The sequence below is a fragment of the Leptidea sinapis genome, chromosome 6 (assembly GCF_905404315.1).
Source record: "Leptidea sinapis chromosome 6, ilLepSina1.1, whole genome shotgun sequence".
NCBI classification, from domain to species: domain Eukaryota; kingdom Metazoa; phylum Arthropoda; class Insecta; order Lepidoptera; family Pieridae; genus Leptidea; species Leptidea sinapis.
Genome location: NC_066270.1, coordinates 7,265,394 through 7,283,517, shown reverse-complemented (window position 1 = coordinate 7,283,517; position 18,124 = coordinate 7,265,394). Strand labels below are relative to the sequence as shown.

Here is an 18,124-nt window from a genome sequence, read left to right as displayed (position 1 = left end):
ATCAGCTTTCTAGGTTCAATGGTTTGGGCTGGGCGTTGATTTAAGTGAGTGAGTCAGTCAGTCAGGACCTTACGATACAACTGGGCACTGACTGGGAATGGAGCGAACACCCTCAATCTCTTTAAGCATAAAAGTTTATTGTAGATACGATATTAAATTGTAACCATATTTTTATGAAAAAATAATCAGCTGTGTTTCTTGAGCTCGTTCTTCTCAGGTCTGAGTCACATTATTTCGAACGGGTGGTAAGTAGTTTTTGACGTTCAATAAGTGATTTTAAATCCTTTTTTTAATAATAATATTTGAATTTGAATCTACTTAAAAATTCATTAACTACATCCAAGGAATTCTGCCGGGTGTACTTAAATGAATTAAGAATTTAGACAGACGGCTCCAAAATGGTTGCTGGAACTGGTGCCGGCATATCTTCTCAAATTAACTGAACATGCTCCATTTTCCAATTTGAGTACACACTCAAAGCAGCTTAGCAGCTTCCTTGATAGGTACACACCTATCAAGGAAGCTGCTAACGCAGTACTAAGGACAGTACATGGCCACAAAATCAAATTTCTCTCTGATAGTATGGCGGTACTAACAGCGTTGAGGAGCATCACCTACAACTCAGCGCTAGTATACAAATGTCATCAAATACTGGAACAAATTGCCTCTCACAACCGGGTAACTCTGCAATTGATAAAGAGACACAACGGCATGTTGGGTGATGATGCAGCGGATTGCAAGGCGGGCCTCAACAACCCAAGTTGCTGTTCCATTACCACTCCTGCCGCTGTCCTTCACCCAAATGCGCTCATGGATACGCTCTCTCATCCGCAAAATAGGGGCGCTGTAGTCGAGTTGCGGACACAACACCCGATGGATAAATGTCTCAAGCTGTAGACAGTCAAAAGAAACGATATCTGCACTATCGCCCAAACTGACACGTCGACTTATCAGCCTAAACAGACATGACATCCGAATCATAGTGGGCACCCTCACGGGTCACACATCACAGAACAAACACCTATTCAGGATCGGCTAACGGACAGTGCAGTGTTGTCTAGCGGACGACGAAAGGGTCACACACGTAATCCTGGAATGTGCCTGGGTGGAAAACCAACGGGCAGAAATCTAAGTGAATACGAGGTTGCTCCAAGTCTGCAAACACCCCAGGGAATGTTCTGAACTTCTGTAAGGAGCTGGGGTGTGCAATACAAATTCGCCTACCGAATTTGGGGTTGGTAAGGGTCTTATTTTATGGAGGTTTATCCCTCTTTCAATTGACTCTCATCTTACCCCGCGGAAATTCGTGGTAATTTGCGTTGGAACTAATACAACTTATGAAAAAAAATATAAAATTTAATAATATTATTTTTGTTTTTTGAAGTTATTTCAATCAATATTTATTATCACTACACCGTGATAGAAGCTAATCAGTGGACCACGACTTCCACCGGTTAGTACCAGTCTACCCTACCCCTAGATTGTTTTATAAAAGCCGCAGGTGCGGAGGTAGGGCAGCCTCCGCCCGCTTTAATTAGGCACGGGCAGCCTTGCGAGCATTAAGCATGGATTTCCGTGCCTAGTTACGTTAGGGCGGAGGGCCTGCCCTTCCCGCAGCGCCGGAGACACGCAGACCTGAATTAGTCTCAAAAACTTGTTGTGTATAATCATTGTTCAAAGGCAATTCTCAAATAGCTTGGAATTGGAAGGAGGGGCAACATATCCCTCCCCCTTCTTGCCCCTCCTCCACCTCTCAACCCTTAGATAAGGATGCGAATTTGTAATGCAGACCCAGGAACTGGGCTGGTTGGAGTAACTGACCAATACTGCACGCATAATGGACCCAAATAAGTGGCAACCTGGAAAAATCAGGTAATTATTCCATTACTTAAACCTGGTCAGAATCCATTTGAAACCACCAGTTACATTAGACCAATTGCTCTCTTTTGCTATTGCAACAGGTACAAAATCTATGATGAAACACTGACTTGATTGGTCCCTAAAACAACAATGTCCTTTCATTGGAAAGGGTGTTGGCCCAGTTCGGTTTCATAAAGGGTGAGTTCCCTAGAACACTTACCTATATACTTACAACTGACATTAAAATAGCACTCGTGAGAATAGATAAATTTTTGGGAGTTTTCCTTGATATAGAATATGCATAATATATCACTCTGCTCAGTAGAAAGCTGAACCAGCTGAGTATTCCTGTGATGTTATCTCACTTCATATCAAACATGTTAATGGAGAGAACAATCACCATTACAGACCAATCCTGCTAACTCCTTTCTAAGTAAGTTTGGAAAGGTTACTCCTAGGGTACCTCAAGGATCAGTCCTAGTCTACTCCCTTATTAACCTATGCAATATGCAAATGATACTGTAAATATATTCCTGACAAGTCTATACAAGATTCATCTAATTATTTAAAGTACACATTTGAATAACTTGCCAAATATTTATTGTCATATTATGAACTTCTAAGAGTAGAACTATTTAAACTTTTATTTAAAATTTATAATGTTAAATTGTCTGCTGTTAATAAGTTTCTGTTCAGTCTCTGTTGGGTATTTGGTTGGATCACAAATTATCAGGCATAAAGCATTTTGATTATGTCTGGCAGAAATGTGAGAAAAGGATTAATATCTTTAGCTCTTTATCTGCTTTTTGGTGGGAAGATCACCCCTTCCAAAAATTATTGTACAACTCCATAATTCACAGCCATATAGACTATGGCACAATTTTTTTGATCCCAGGAAATAAAGTAAGCTTGAACAATCTGAAAAAAATCAGGATAAATGTTTACTCATTATTGGCAGCTAGAAATCCAGCCTTTTAAATAGCATTCAATTTGAATGTGTAGAAGAACCTCCTCTACCATTTTGTTGACAATTTTTTCTTTAAACTAGCTGAATGTCAAGTGAATCACTTGATCCAAAAATTAGATCAATAGTTGCTTTATGGCCAAATGTACTTTTAATCAAAAAAAATAACAATTCTTATATTGAATGTGTGATGATTCGATTTAGGTCTCTGGTGATAATTAATCAGTATTTATTATTTTTTATATCAATTAAATATTAAATAATTGATATCAATAGATTATGATCACATAGTTAATATTATATTGTAATTTAGTTGGTTATTAAAGTGTAGCTAATATAGTGTGTAAATATATGTTTTACATTTTTGTGTGTAAAACCTAAAAATGTAACTTCCAAGTAGTAGATATACTTTGGCTTAATAAGGCTAAACAAAATATAAAACCCATTAAACATCACAAATATTGTATATATAAATAAATAGACGTACATGTCTATTAAATGTAATATCACAGTTTCACAGCCTTTAAGATTTATAGTATTTTACTTATTAGTTTCCAATTTGTGTGCCTAGCTAATGTAAATAATTATTGTTACGACTCAAAATTGAACCTATTATGGAGCCAAGTCTATCACTGATAATTTTCATATAACTCACTCAGACTAAGTCCGTATTTTGTATAACACTATTAACAAAATCGTACATAACATGTAACACATAGTTCAAGAATGTTCATCACAACACCAATTATTTTATTTATAGCTACTCATGTGTAATAAAGTTCAAAGTTCAATCACAAATATTTATTTAAACTTATTGAAATATACATCAGTGAAAAACAAGTGATTATCGGCGTTCTCTATATCTATGTGAGTCACGATCACGGCTACGACCATGAGAACGGTCTGATGTACGCCACAGAAATTCATCCACAGAACGTTCATATGACCTCTTGTCGTACACAAGCACTGACCGAGGATAATCAGCTAATTCATAGTACCGTGGTGGAGGGGGCGGTGGTGGTGGTAAGCCATCATATGTTGGAAGAGCAGTAGGGAAGCCTGGTGGTGCCACATATGGTAATGGAGGCAGCTGGTGATGCATTGATCTCATGTATTCTGCCACATAAGCTTCGGCTGCAGCTGAGCTATTGCCACTATAACTGTCACGCCCCCTCACAAACCAAGATGGTAGCCTGTCTCTCATGTATGGAGATGGAGATCGTCTCTTGTATGATGATCCTAGCCGGCTCCTTGGAGATGTGAAGATTTTACGTCTATTTCGGGATGAACTCAGACGGTTCCGATAACCAGAGCCCCTTGAAGACAAGGGTGCTCTGTAGGTCCTATAGCTCCCGCTGCTTTTCAGATAATTCTTTTTGGAGGATTCTTTTGACCTTCGTAATATGGGTGTCATCTCTATACCCTCATCCTCTTGAAAGAGCCTGCACAATTCTTCGGCAACTTTTGGCTCAATTTCTTGACCGTCCCGTCCAATTTTCACTGGCTTCCCCTCATTCCATGGATTGTACAAATGCAGTGTGCTGCTAAATGGAAGTTCTTTCCTACAGATCCAATCAACTTTGAAGACTCCATCAAGAACTTTAGCTGAGAGGCCAGGAGGTAATACCCAAGACACAGAAGGTACATCTCTACGGGATTCACTTGCTAATCTAGCGAAACCTGCAAATTTGCCACTCTCTTTTACTGAGAATATTAATAAAACATTTCGAGATTCCCTAAATGCTTGATTTAAATTTGCTTCATTTTGGGGTAAAGTGGACCAAACGCCTTTAGCTTTTGATAATGTTATATTTTCAGCATTGTTTGATTTTATCAAAAAGAAACGTGTATCTCTAAACAAGTAGTTCAACTTTGTCATATAGTCATAGGTCTTGACTTTAGCCTCGCCTAAAACCCGGCGTCGTTTTTTATCAATGGGAGAGCGACTCTCTGACTTGGTGCGCTTACGATTTCGTTTTTCCTTTGATTTAGAGCTTACTGTGCTAATACTCGGATGACTAGAACTAGATGAAGAACTAGATACTTCACTGCGAGTATCAAATGCGTCTTTAACAACTTCTTCAAGCTGTTTTAACTCTTCACCGATTTCATCGTCGACTTCTCCCAGCCCAAGATTAACAGCGTCAGTGTTGCTTGATGCCTCCATCTTTTTACGATAGCTTCAATCTGCACATACGGATTACATGCGGATACATTTAAAATAAGCTCAGGAGGATAGGTTTAACATGGAGTATCAATAATCAAAAAATCACTTTTTTTAAATATTTATAGAACAACTTTTTAATAAACAATATTGAAAAGAAGCTATTGTACTATCAAACAAAATATTAATTGACATTTGACAAATCGAACGAATTGAAATACATTTTTTTTTAGTATTATCTCGGAGTTTTTGGCTCGCACATTGCGTGCATTCGCCTTTCAGTTTTCTATTAGTCGAGTTCGCGATTTCAATAGGTAAATGTGCATTGTATGTTCTAGATTTTGACCTAGAAAAGTGGATGGAAGCCATAAAAAGACTTGATACAATAGGCCCTTAGACCAAAGCCCACACGCCTTTGCTAGCTGCGTAGTCTTCACAGGGTATGCTTATATCTCGTTTTCCTTCTCGTTGCATTGCAAAACACTGGTAAGATTTTGCACGCACATTGTGTTCAGGAGTTAATGGTTATTCGTACGTACGGTAAGGTACGTACGGCACCTGACGGTACATACAGTATAGGTACAGTGCCGTACCTCTCTTTTTCTGTATACAATGTGGCCCGGCATATAGAATAAAACTTTAGGAGTATATCTATAAACTATTTGAACGACGAAAATACCCCTTGAATGTGTTAAATTCCAAAACACTGCCAGTTTGCAGCTATTTTAATTTAATCTTAGCAAAATTCACCTTAATTTGTAAAACAACGGCGGTTTTAGTTCTACGTACTGTAGGGGCTCAATCTTGGTCTTATTTTAAAGGCAAAAGTGTAGAGTAACCTATAATAAAAAAAAATGCTGCCAAATAACTGTTTATCTGTGATTGCCGATGGGAGAAAGTTTATTTTTTATGGTATTTAAGCACATCTGGGCACTTTATTTTAAAATTGTGAGAACTACATCATCAACCCATTTTATTTACAAACCCTAAAAAACATAAGTGTTTAATGTACTTATTTAAATTATTTATTAATACAGCTTTACTTACGTTTCATCGGTGTCGGTAGCGACTACTTTCAGACCATTCACAATTAGTACAATTTTCCGCCCCCTGACGCAGATTGGTAGTCTTCTACGATCTCCTAAGGATCGGGACCCTCTGGAGAGCCCTGGCGTCAATGAAATTCAATGCGAGTGCGGCAAAAGCTACATTGGTGAAACGGGACGCTACATAAAAACCAGACTCACCGAGCACATCCAGAGTGTACGTAAGTTAGACAGAAACAGCTCGGCAGTGGCAGAGCACGCCCTCAACTCCGACACGTCACATTATATTAGGTTCGATAAGGTGAAAGCTCGCAATAAAAACTTTGTGTCTCGCAAGCTGCTGAAAGCCATAGAAATTGACCGTCAACCTAATTTTAATGGAGACAAGAGATGGGCTCTGCTACCAACTTGGAAACCTGTGTTACAAAACTCCTCTCGCAATTAGACCCATAGTGCCGATGATCATGTAGCGGACATTGTCAGTACATTTTGTGCACCCGTGGATACCGCGCACCGTGCTCATCATCACCACCAACGCCCCCGCCCTGTCCAGCCGCGCACTACGAGCACTACGAACCTACCACTCTCACCCTGATGATGGACCTCCGAATGGTCCGAATACCGACACCGATGAAACGTGTGTAAAGCTGTATAAATAAATAATTTAATAAAGACTCACGAATGTTTAATGTACTTTTAGAACGTCTTAATGTGGTCAATTAAATTTTAAATGTTAACCGCATTTAAAATTGAATTAGATAGTGACAAGACTGCTTCCATGTATTATATGCTTAGAATATTAACATTATATGCGTTCATAGACCTACGTTAATGACGCAAAGAATATATTTTGTAACGACGGGTCGTGCGCGAGTGAGCGTATAAAGGTCTAGTGGACATGATTTTTGGAGAGCCACGCGCAGCTTAGAGATAATTTCTCCTAGAAGGACTACCTCTTTTTGAAGTCAAACTTCTTTAGGCGCGACTTGGGGGTAACTCAGAATTTTTTTCTAACGGAAGTAATGCTCAGTACAAAGTCAATCGAAATATTTTTTTAAGCCGTTATAATTTAATGGTTTTAAAAAATATTTCAAATTGCTCAGTAATATTTTTTAAAATCTCCAAGTGTTTTTTTTTTGTTTATTTATTACTACTATTACATAATATAAAAAAATTCAGAAATTTTCTGACATTTGTTCTCGGTTTTTGTTTTTCGTTTCCACTATTAGGATAGGCAAAGGGTTCGAGCCCATACAGCCATATTTGTTAATATTGAATAACAACGTCATATTTATGTGTGCTAATAATAATATAACCTTCAATTTCTTATTATTAATTATTTTATGAATGAGTGAAAATCTTAAAATGTGGGAATGGACAATGAACTGAATTATAAATAATGAAAAAAATAATCAGTCAAATAAAATGGCGGTATTCCAGAAACATTTTACTCTCTCATCAATAAATAAGAATAAAAGAGAAAATCAAGAATCTGGTAATGATCTGACCTGTAAAAAGTGTATGTGTTTATATTCTGATGAATAATAATATCAAAGTATAACATTATATTATTCTTTGTAAAAAATATCACTTGATAAAATAATATTAATTATATTATATATTAATAAAGGCATTTTTTATTTTAGTAGAGAAAATGCCAACTTTGCTCAAAAGATGAAGTTATATCGTCAGCTTTTTGGAGAAAAAATATCGAACAATGCTCCTAGCTCTTCAGTAATACGTGAGTGCTTAGTTGGTAACACGGCTTTATTTATTGTAATATATTAATGCGTCTGTTAGCACGTTCAATCGCGCATAATCAATAAAGATGACACGTACACACTTTTTTAAGTTTATCGAAGCTTTATTTTTTAAATCCCTATTTTAAATTTTGCCTAATCGGTCTATTCTATTCTCCCTATTGTGGCCCACCGATGATCAATCTGCCAACTTTTTTTATCATAATAAAATGTACTCTGTGATTTCTGTGCAGGAAGTGTCGTTGATTTATTGTCTTTATTATCACCTGATTTTCTTCTGAATGTTGGTACTTTGATTGTTTTTGAATGAAAAAATTGAAATTTCTAGCTCTACTTTGTAATATTATGTAGTTTAGTTTGGATTGTTTCTAGTTTTAATTTAAATTTTCATAAGCATTCTAAGTTTTAATGTTAATTTCCATCTTGTTATTTTGGTGATATCCGAAATGCATCATTTGCAGAAATATTTGGAAAAATTACAATTCGGCAAAACAAATATTCGACCTTTAAGTAATAATGGATATAAAACAAACATATATCTTTACTGTAGTTATTACAGTTTTTACTCTCAAAAGGTAGTTGAATAATTAGTTTTTTCTATAGGTCCTTCGTTTATATTATGTTCTTATTAATAAATTACAAAATTTCAGGTTTTGATGGCACTTTATGAAAAGAACATTGAGTTTGAGCCCTTACTGATTGATATAACAAAAGGTGAACAATATTCGCCTTGGTTTATAGAAATCAACCCTCGTGGAGAAATCCCTGTTCTGAAAGTAAATAATGCCATCATACCTGATTCAACTAGGATTTTAGATTATTTGGAATTTTACTTAAATCAGGGTAACTAAGATAGTTATTAATATAATAAATATATTATGTATGTTATTATACTGAACTGTTCTATTAAATTATTAATATGTTTTAGATACACAACCCTTAATCAATGTATCTTCAGATACCAAAGTTTTGAAAAATATAAACAAGTTTCGGGAATTGATAGAGGCACTTCCTGCAGGACTTATAACTGTTGGATCATTTTATCATCCCAAACTTTGTGGAAGACCAAAATTGCCTTTTATTTTGCCAGTTAGAGAGGTTCTTAAAAGTAAGTGAAATTATACTCAGAATAATACTGTGACATAATAATATGTATTAACTTAACAAGTTATTTTAAGATGGTGACTTAAGTAGCTCAAAGAATTTACGCAAGTTGGCTAAGGAAAACCCAAAAGCTGAGAGGGTATTGTTGTATAAAGCTGAGATACAAGAAAAAAAACATGAAATTATTGCCAATGAAGAGGAGTACCTGAAGGTTTTAAACATTGTTGATGAAGTTTTAGCACAAGTTGAAGAACAACTGTCAAATCAGAGTGAAGGTAGTATATTATATTATTGCCACTATATTTTTGACATATTTGATAATTGCCAATGTTTATTTTCATCGGATCATCTATTCAAGGTAACTGGCTGTGTTGCGAGACATTTACAATAGCCGACATCAACTTGGCTATCTTATTGCAACGCTTATGGGAGTTAGGACTTGAAGGACGTTATTGGACAGGAGGAAAAAGGCCCTGTATTGAAAACTTTTTTAACCGTGTCAAAGAGCGTGATTCGTTCAAGAAAACTATTCCTAGTCTGCCTGTGCATATAAAAATGATTGTAACATCACAACCCCCTGCATACCTTGGTGCTGCAGGGGCCGTGTCTGTGGGAGTTGTACTTGCAATAGGATACATATTTAAAAAGCTGATTCATTGAATGACTTCTTTCCTTTTACTTAAGTAGCCCATATTAATTACAAAGATCAATAATTCACAGAATTTTTTGTAAAAATTTACAATATGAATATATTTTTATTAAATGTTATATTTTATCTTAATATTCAAGTGATAACTTATATATAGGTAAGACCATATAATGGAAACGATCAGTATTATTTTTGCTCCTTGCTTACTTTTTTTGAAGATTCAATTCAATGATAGTAATAATAATTATAACAACTTAAACATTCCCCATGTTAAATCAATGGCCTGAATTTGTCCGTGTTATTATTCTTCATTTGTATTGAATGTACTGAGTAAGTATTAAAATATTATTATAATATTTTTGAATTATATTAATTGTTAACAATAAATACTTATTTTTTTTTATTATCTCCTATTAATCCTGTTCTACATTTTTAATGTAACCCCTTTTAAGAACTCCAACTTAGCAACACAAGAAAAAAAATATTTTATAAAACAATAACTTTAATAAAAGTCAAAAACCATGTTAAATAAATCCTCACAAGTAATAAATAGCAAGATAATATACAACACTTGTGTTATGATTTGTTTTATAGCTATTTTAGTTAAGATATTCATCATCATACCATTAAACCCTTAAAAAACCAATCCATGACAAAAATAACAGGGAGAATAAGATCTATCTTCCATCTTCACTTGTTTCAATATTCTCTTGAGCTGTGTTAATTGGCATTCCCATGAAGTGCTTAGTGTTTGTCAAACTTGCTTTTCTTCTACTTGTATTAATTTGTACCACTTTCCCATTATTGTACTTAAATAGACCTTGGCCAGGCATATTAGGGAGAATACCTGGTATTGTATACCAAACTCTATATGTAACAAACCATGTTAGTATTGCAATTACACCACTAATGAATTTTTCAACCATTATATGATAGTATAGTATTGTCGACACAAGCATCACATCCCATAAAACTTGAAGACACGCAATTGCAATTATAAGAGCTCTTATGTATGGAGTAAACTTTTCATATGAGGTTCGTAGAATATCCATTTCCACAGGTTTAATGTTTTTCAATGGGTTCATACTAGGTGATTTATCATTTTGACTTCTTGAATAGGCTTCATCACGTATGTAGTCTTTTATTTTTTCCCAACCATTTATAGCTTTAGCCTCTTCTATTAATACTAAACTGGAATAAATTAATATAAAACAATGCCCAGATATATCAAATCCATTCCAAAAATGGCCATTCTTTAAGCATGTTACTTTATTATCAAATTTATTAGAGTTGCATCGACCATATTTTATTTCAATAACATTAAATATTGTTGTCCAGGTGTACCATGAAATAGTTGCAATTATCAATCTTGATAAGTGTGCTGTGATAATAGTATTCCTCTTTCCACAATTTATAACATAGGATGTTAACGAAACAAAGGGTACAGACAAAAGTAATGTCCAAAACCATCCTATTTTAACAAAATATTGGTTAAATACATTATCACTTCTAGAGAAATATGTTTTAGGAAAACTAAGAACGTCTGCAATAAGTGATAGCAAAAAGAGAGTTCCTAGATATAAAGCTATTTTTAAATTTGTGTCAAAGAACAACACCTTTTTACAAACGTGCACGATCATTAAAATTAGAACTTCGGTTATAGACGATTGTTCTCGTATCGGTTTTGTACCTTTATATTCAGTGTTTGATTCATTTTGAAACTTAAAATTCATTCGTGAGTTCTTAAATGAGCCTCTCGAGTTCATCCTCTAAATTAAAATAAAACTGGCACAAAATAAACAGAGGTACTAAGTAGCAACATGAGTCATGAATCTTTAAAGTAGTTTTCGACTTATTAATGTTAATTATTTTTTAATTTTGACGGCGTACAAATTAAAATAGGTCCGTAATACAATGATGAGCTATAAATAATAATTGGACTGAAGTCTCAACCAAAGTCCAAAACGAATAGAAATGTCAAGTGTCAACACCAACTAACAAAGAATAAATTGATTTGAAAAAAAAGCAGGGAACGTCAAGGAAACGAAGGTGTTTTTCGCAGAATTTTTATTTTTGGTTAAAAAAAAATTAAGAAGAGTATGGTAAACCATTGTACGGGTCATTTGATGTTAAGTGATCACCGCCAACCACATTTTCTTGCAAGATTTAAGCATTAGTATAGTGTATCAATGTAGTTTTATCTAGTGTACATACTAATATATTACATTTAGTGATTGGTTAGAGTCGGAGACCTCTAACAGTCCTGCAGGTTTATTGCGTATCTTTGTCAATATCAGTGACTAACCGACATTGGTTGTACACCGAACTTTGATGATACTAACAAGATCCCAAAGCCCACATTTCTATTGGAAGTATTAAGTACAAGCTAAATGACTTAGATAATATGTACATCTAGAGAGTGTCTAAAACAGGCCAAGAATATTAGTTTAGTGTACGTGAAGAGGTACGTCTTACACTCGCGATTTGTATGACACTTTGTGTTCGTGTGCGTGAATTGCTCAAAATAGAGGTTAGTTCTAAAGTATATTCTTTTCGACGTTTTCACAGTTACATATCATAGTCTATCTAGACGTTTAAATGATCTGAGGAAAATGACAAAGTTTTAATTAACTTTAATAATAATGGCACACTATAAGACAAATTCTTCACACAAAATCTCCATTTCTTGTGCACGCACAACGTGAAACAAAATCACCATGCTTTAGTGTAAGATAGAAACACTTATTATGTCGTATTCTCATCCTCTTTGGTAAACTCGACACAGGTTCTGTTCAAAAAAAAAATTAAAAACTTTTAAAGGTTAAAGTCAATGCACCTCATACAAAATCAAAGCCAAAATATGGCAAATGCCACAAATGACATCATAATAACCTTGGACTGCTATGTCTATACATTTCTGCGTTTACTCCAGTTTTTTAAAATTTTTTTGGTCAATAGCCAGCAATGTAAACACTATTTGGACAGTGACATCAGTGGAGTAGTATGTAGGTATTTTTTTAAACCCAGACGAAAAAGAGGGTTGCTATAAGTTTTACGTTCGTCAGTCTGTCCCTATTTTTGATCAAGATCTGTTCCGCCGGAAGTTTTTACGTTTTCAATAAAAAATCACACTCATATTTTAAAGGAGAAAGTTTGTATGTTTATTTATTGGCTTGTGTTTTTATGAGTTAAAGTGTAACCTTTAATGAGTGAAACTAATACTCAAAAATAATATTTTTATTTAAATGTTAAGTTCCTTGAATTAAATAAAATTTGTCTTTTAGACTTGGATATCTTTTCCAGGGTATCTTTTTGGTATATGTATATGTTGTATGGTATATGTTGCTTTTGTCAAATTTTAAATGTGTGTTAATCCAAAAAACTTAATTCCTTTAGTGGTGAAATATTACAAATATCCTTATATGGTTTGTAAATTTCTTCACGTCTCTTTCTACGAACTGGCGCCAATTCTCTTTCATTATCTCGTGTACGGGAAAGCTGAAAAATATTAGCTTTTACATAATTGCGATGTAAATAAGTATCAATTATCACTAGGTAACGATACTTCCGTGATAACGTGTAAAAAGCACTAATTGTTCATGTACACAAAACACATTACACAAAATACAATATTGCTAATCATAGTTCACTAGGCCTAATCTAAAAATAAAATTACCAAAAATAACAATAATCTTTACTAGAATTAGATTGTATAAAAATACGTAATTAATTTTTATACTTTTTAGTGCATATTATATCTATTGTTTTGGAATAGTGTTTTTGAAGTCGGTTGTTTTTTTGTTATTTTTCATTTAATTTTTAGATTTTTAGTGAATCTGAACTACACTTACTAATAATTTGTCTAAATTTGCAATCCAGCAATGAACGTAAGTGCATTGCAAATTTATTACAGACAGTTAGGAATTCTGATCGACAGATCGCATCGTTACTGTAAGTCGTTAAGGAGTTCCATTGATCATCATCATATTCGACTACGACAATTACTTGACCATAATGACTTTATGGTAGGTGTTTCAAATATCCGGATAGCATAAAAAAGATTCGGCCTAGAATCGTTTATTTGCTCCTAAGAATTGAAGATTTCCGTTACTTTGTTATGGATCCCATAAGCAGAACCTAACCAAACTATCACCAAACTTACGTGACGTTAGTATATCCTTTCCAATAAAAATAGAAGTAACAAAATCGGCTGGCGCGATATTGAGTTGTTACCATTGTCAGATCTGGACCAAATTGACGCCACACGGGAAGCACCAGCTTTCAAATAAAAAAAAAGAATTATCAAAATCGGTTCACGAAAGTTCTGAGGTAACAATCATAAAAACAACATAGCGACTAGCTGAGAACCTCCTCCTTTTTTGAAGTCGGTTAAAAGAGAATTATCATAATACCCACTCGAAAGTTCTGAGGTAACAAACATAAATAACATAACGATGAATAGAGAACCTCCTCCTTTTTTGAAGTCGGTTATAAAGAGCGACTCTATTGTTTTCATTTCTGACTGTGTCCTTTCATCTTTCCATTCTGACAAGTGTGACTTGTCAATAATACATATTGTATCATATTTAATGAAAAAATATTCGTCCGCTTTTTGCATTTCAATCTTATATAATAACCTTACCGATGACATTTCACACCATCTTTTGTTAAGTCGTTAATTATTTATTTAAGCACTTTTTATAGCACATGACTAAGGAGAAAGGTGTGCTTACATTGTCTTTATGCAAACTTTTGCCGTTCCGTTATCAGACTGCGAATGATATGTCCATATGTATAGGACGTCATTGGTCAAAATGGTAAACTTGAAGAGTTGTTTTAATTTATCGACACATTCATGATTATGGTTATCAATTATAATCAGATCAGAACACTATCGTTTTCCTGAACACTGCATTTAATTATAGAAAGACACTAAGTATTGGGCTAAAAGACAAAATAACAAAGAATGAAGAGTAGTTACTCTATTCTGATCTATCTCTAAGATGTAATAAGAATTGCAAAAACAGCAAACTCTATCGGGCAGGCCAGATATAAATGGTAACAGTAACGAAAGATGGAGCAGTATAACCACAACCTGGTACCCATTAGATTCGAGAGACCCATAGAGATGACATATTTAATTACAAAGGAGTACTTATATGTATAATTATGGTCCTGCACACCAAAGTATATTTTAAATATATATATCTCGGAGATTTATTTGGATTTAAAATCGGGCGTCACGGTGTTGGTATCCACCATGTTATTTAAGTCGATCACTGCGCACAACCGGCGCGGGCGCTAGCTTGAAGACGTCTGTGACTTCTCAATGAGCGCTCTACTGATGGACAATAATAACTAACTTCAATCACGTCACCGACAGTGACGTACACAGTGACAACTTCAAACACACTTTGAAAGATGACGTTCGCTATCAGTTCAGCCCAATACACAGAGTAGAATATAATTAACAGGCCATATTACTTTTATATTCTAATTCTCCGACACGGCCATTCTGCAATCCAACGCACTCTCGCGTTGATTTATCGACGTCAAGTCCAACCTAGACGCCACAGCGCATAGCACACAAGTAAAGCGTTTACAAACAGCTTTCAACCTCCCACAAAGCAAAGCGTAAAAGCTTTCAGCACGTCACAGCTCTGGCGTATAGCAAAGCGTTGGGGCTTTCAGCATTCCTCAGAGGCAGCACTTAAAACACGCTGCAAAGCGTTGCAGCTTTCAGCATCATCTGTTTAACGGAATCTAGAAAAGCGTCAAAGCTTTCAATATAACCCATCTCCGGGATTATACTAAAAATTCTAATCCACACCACCACAAGCGTGGCGCTCTTAGAAGTAAACGTGGACAAAACGACAGGCTTTCAATCCTTCACTCCACCATAGGTGTAGCGCTCTTAGAAGTAAACTTGGACAAAGCGACAGGCTTTCAATCCTACACCCCACCATAGGTGTAGCGCTCTTAGAAGTAAACTTGGACAAAGCGACAGGCTTTCAATCCTTCACCCCACCATAGGTGTAGCGCTCTTAGAAGTAAACTTGGACAAAGCGACAGGCTTTCAATCCTATACCCCACCAAAAGCGTGGAGCTCTAAGAAGTAAACTTGGACAAAGCCTTTCAATCCTAATATGACAAAGCGTAGAAGCTTTCAATCCTAATATGACAAAGTGTAGAAGCTTTCAATCTCCAATGCTACAAAATTATCAATAAAGAAAACCATATTTATTATTGATGCGAGGATAACTTTGTACTAAAACTAAGTTGCCTTCCGCAACGGATGAATTAAAGCCTTATCGGCATCGTATCGTACTTTATCTCTTTTTACTAGCTCGTCCATCCTATGTTCTGCTTCTCGTCTCATTTCTATTAAATCCTCTAGCTCTAGCATGAGCTAGCAATCGAATCGTGCGTTCACTTACTGCAGTCGATAACAGGTAAACCTTGGAACCTTCCTTGCTGACGCTTTTCGTCTTCATTTGATTCCACCGTTAACATATTCCAAGCTAAATAACTTCTGCCCGATATTATTTTGAAACAGTATTTCTCGAGAGCATCTGGCATAATAAGTTACTCATGGTACCAATTTTCTATAAAAACCGCTGCAGAACATTATTCGCTTGCAATAAGATTTCGATAGGTCTTATACGTTATGACTCATACTACCAAAATGAGTTCTCCAGGTGACCGATAGAGGCGACGTATAATTTTAGATACAAATCTTTACGAAGTTGCTTGTGAGTAGGATCACTGTAAGCTCGTGTTGGATATACTGATTATCGCGAAGAGTTTTATCTAGGTGGACTCCTATTACAGCCAATTTGCAACTGGATCGGTCTCTTACCAGTACTTCCAGACATTTTGCAATATAAGGCAAGTTTAACCTCAACTAGAACAGATTATAAGTTAAAACCGGCATTATCCGTTCAGACGGGCAGGTCCGGTACCCCGACAGGCTCCACTTGCTATTTCACGGAATTCAATGGACCACTGCGTACAAACACCTTGGAACTCTTGACCCGTGAAAGGAGTTCCTTGGTCAGAGATAATGTGCTTGTGTGTACCGAATATGTAAACGAAATATTGCAACGCTTAGCTAGCGGATCGCGTAGTTAAGTCCTTAGCAGCTGTTAAATAGCAGAATTCTATGAAAGTATCAATTACGTATTTCCGTCACTTGGAAGAGCATCCGTCAACTACGGCATACTTACCATCTGAGTACGAACTTACCCTGACCGTAAGATCATTGATCAAACTTCCTTTATTGTAGTTAGCTAGCATAAATCCGCATTATAAGACGGGACGTTATCGCGAACCCACTACACTTACTCTGATGAAAGACCTCCGAATGGTCCGAAACTAATTGGTACCCACACCGATAAAACGTGAGTAAAACCGTGCATGAAAATATCAGCTCACGGCAACGCACCACAATTTTCCGTAACTGTTGCACGTAACGCTTGGTAAAGCTAAAAATGCAGGTGCCAGTTAGTGGCACCACTGGGCAGTGACACACAGTTATCCAGGATCCATTACACTACGTCTCCAACACACACTCCCATTGCACAGACTGTCCACTGTCCACCACGACATAAGCATCGCTGTATCATGAAAATACTGCTCAAGGCCTCACGTGAAATCACACGCTTCAAAATCACGCAACTTCAGCATGGTTGTAAATGCGTTCCCGGGCGTCAAATATCCCAGGTATCGTGTAGCAGACGTCGCAGAAAACAAGTCGGATGTTTGCGAAGGCGATCCCACCGCTGCTCTCGGAGATTTATTTGGATTTAAAATCGGGCGTCACGGTGTTGGTATCCACCATGTTATTTAAATCTATCAGTGCACACGACAGGCGAGGGCGCTAGCTTGAAGACGACTGCGACTTCTCAATGAGCGCTCTACTGATGGACAATAATAACTAACTTCAATCACGTCACCGACAGTGACGTACACAGTGACAACTTCAAACACACTTTGAAAGATGACTTTCGCCATCAGTTCAGCCCAATATATATATATATATATATGGTGAAATAAATCTTTCAGCAATGATGTCTAATTCTAGTAAGTCCGCTGGTCTCTCTGGATATTTCAAGCCGTTAAAGGTTGCCAAAGACGGGATTTTGCCTTTTTCAACACCGACGTTGCAAGTCTTACACATCTTGACTTCACTAACGTTAGTAAAGCTCTAAAAAACAAAAAAATATCGTATGATAAATATAACTTCATAGTTAATAGTGTCAGGTACCTAATTATTAAAATCTGTGATCAGCGCCATCTATCGAAAACCGTTATGTTGTCGTATGGTACGGATGGTTACTGTAACTGTAATATATATATATATCACCAGATGAGCTTAAAATTCTTAAATTGTAACTATCAACTAAATGGTTGTCATTGAATAAACGAATTCCACTAGGACGTTCATCCGCTTCTACATCTGAACAGAACCTCGATTCAATCATTTGCAATTGCTGTTCATCCAATTAATCTCCATTAACAATCTTTGTCAACAGTGATGAAAATTCAGCATTTTCTGGTCGCATGACTTCATTCAAT

The 18,124-nt window shown here is 35.8% G+C and overlaps 3 protein-coding genes and 1 long non-coding RNA gene across 4 annotated transcripts; 1 reads left to right on the top strand and 3 right to left on the bottom strand.

Moving 5' to 3' along the window:
* Positions 1 to 3,610: 3,610 nt before the first annotated feature.
* Positions 3,611 to 5,176, bottom strand: LOC126965037 (YTH domain-containing protein 1). Its single transcript, XM_050808465.1, has one exon. The coding sequence runs from the start codon at positions 4,989 to 4,991 to the stop codon at positions 3,669 to 3,671; it is 1,323 nt and encodes a 440-aa protein (XP_050664422.1). The 5' UTR covers positions 4,992 to 5,176; the 3' UTR covers positions 3,611 to 3,668.
* Positions 5,177 to 8,111: 2,935 nt separating this feature from the next.
* On the top strand, positions 8,112 to 9,934 carry LOC126965067 (ganglioside-induced differentiation-associated protein 1). Its single transcript, XM_050808517.1, has 5 exons — positions 8,112 to 8,369; positions 8,445 to 8,637; positions 8,723 to 8,902; positions 8,973 to 9,173; positions 9,257 to 9,934. The coding sequence occupies exons 1-5, from the start codon at positions 8,241 to 8,243 to the stop codon at positions 9,556 to 9,558; spliced, it is 1,005 nt and encodes a 334-aa protein (XP_050664474.1). The 5' UTR covers positions 8,112 to 8,240; the 3' UTR covers positions 9,559 to 9,934.
* Positions 9,935 to 10,031: 97 nt separating this feature from the next.
* On the bottom strand, positions 10,032 to 11,511 carry LOC126965064 (acyl-coenzyme A diphosphatase FITM2). Its single transcript, XM_050808510.1, has one exon. The coding sequence runs from the start codon at positions 11,311 to 11,313 to the stop codon at positions 10,225 to 10,227; it is 1,089 nt and encodes a 362-aa protein (XP_050664467.1). The 5' UTR covers positions 11,314 to 11,511; the 3' UTR covers positions 10,032 to 10,224.
* A 1,298-nt stretch (positions 11,512 to 12,809) lies between these two features.
* Positions 12,810 to 14,353, bottom strand: LOC126965164 (uncharacterized). Its single transcript, XR_007729486.1, has 3 exons — positions 14,190 to 14,353; positions 13,710 to 13,825; positions 12,810 to 13,045 (listed from the first exon to the last, which is right to left on the bottom strand). It is a non-coding gene; the product is annotated as an uncharacterized LOC126965164 (long non-coding RNA).
* Positions 14,354 to 18,124: the final 3,771 nt, after the last annotated feature.

What these genes read in the sequence shown, in the direction of transcription:
- LOC126965037 (XM_050808465.1), bottom strand. Translation starts at nt 4,991, where the DNA reads ATGGAGGCATCAAGCAACACTGACGCTGTTAATCTTGGGCTGGGAGAA.
- LOC126965067 (XM_050808517.1), top strand. Translation starts at nt 8,241, where the DNA reads ATGCATCATTTGCAGAAATATTTGGAAAAATTACAATTCGGCAAAACA. An exon ending in AGTTAGAGAGGTTCTTAAAA is followed by an intron (nt 8,903 to 8,972) that starts GTAAGTGAAATT and finishes AGTTATTTTAAG; the next exon opens with ATGGTGACTTAAGTAGCTCA. An exon ending in ACTGTCAAATCAGAGTGAAG is followed by an intron (nt 9,174 to 9,256) that starts GTAGTATATTAT and finishes CATCTATTCAAG; the next exon opens with GTAACTGGCTGTGTTGCGAG.
- LOC126965064 (XM_050808510.1), bottom strand. Translation starts at nt 11,313, where the DNA reads ATGAACTCGAGAGGCTCATTTAAGAACTCACGAATGAATTTTAAGTTT.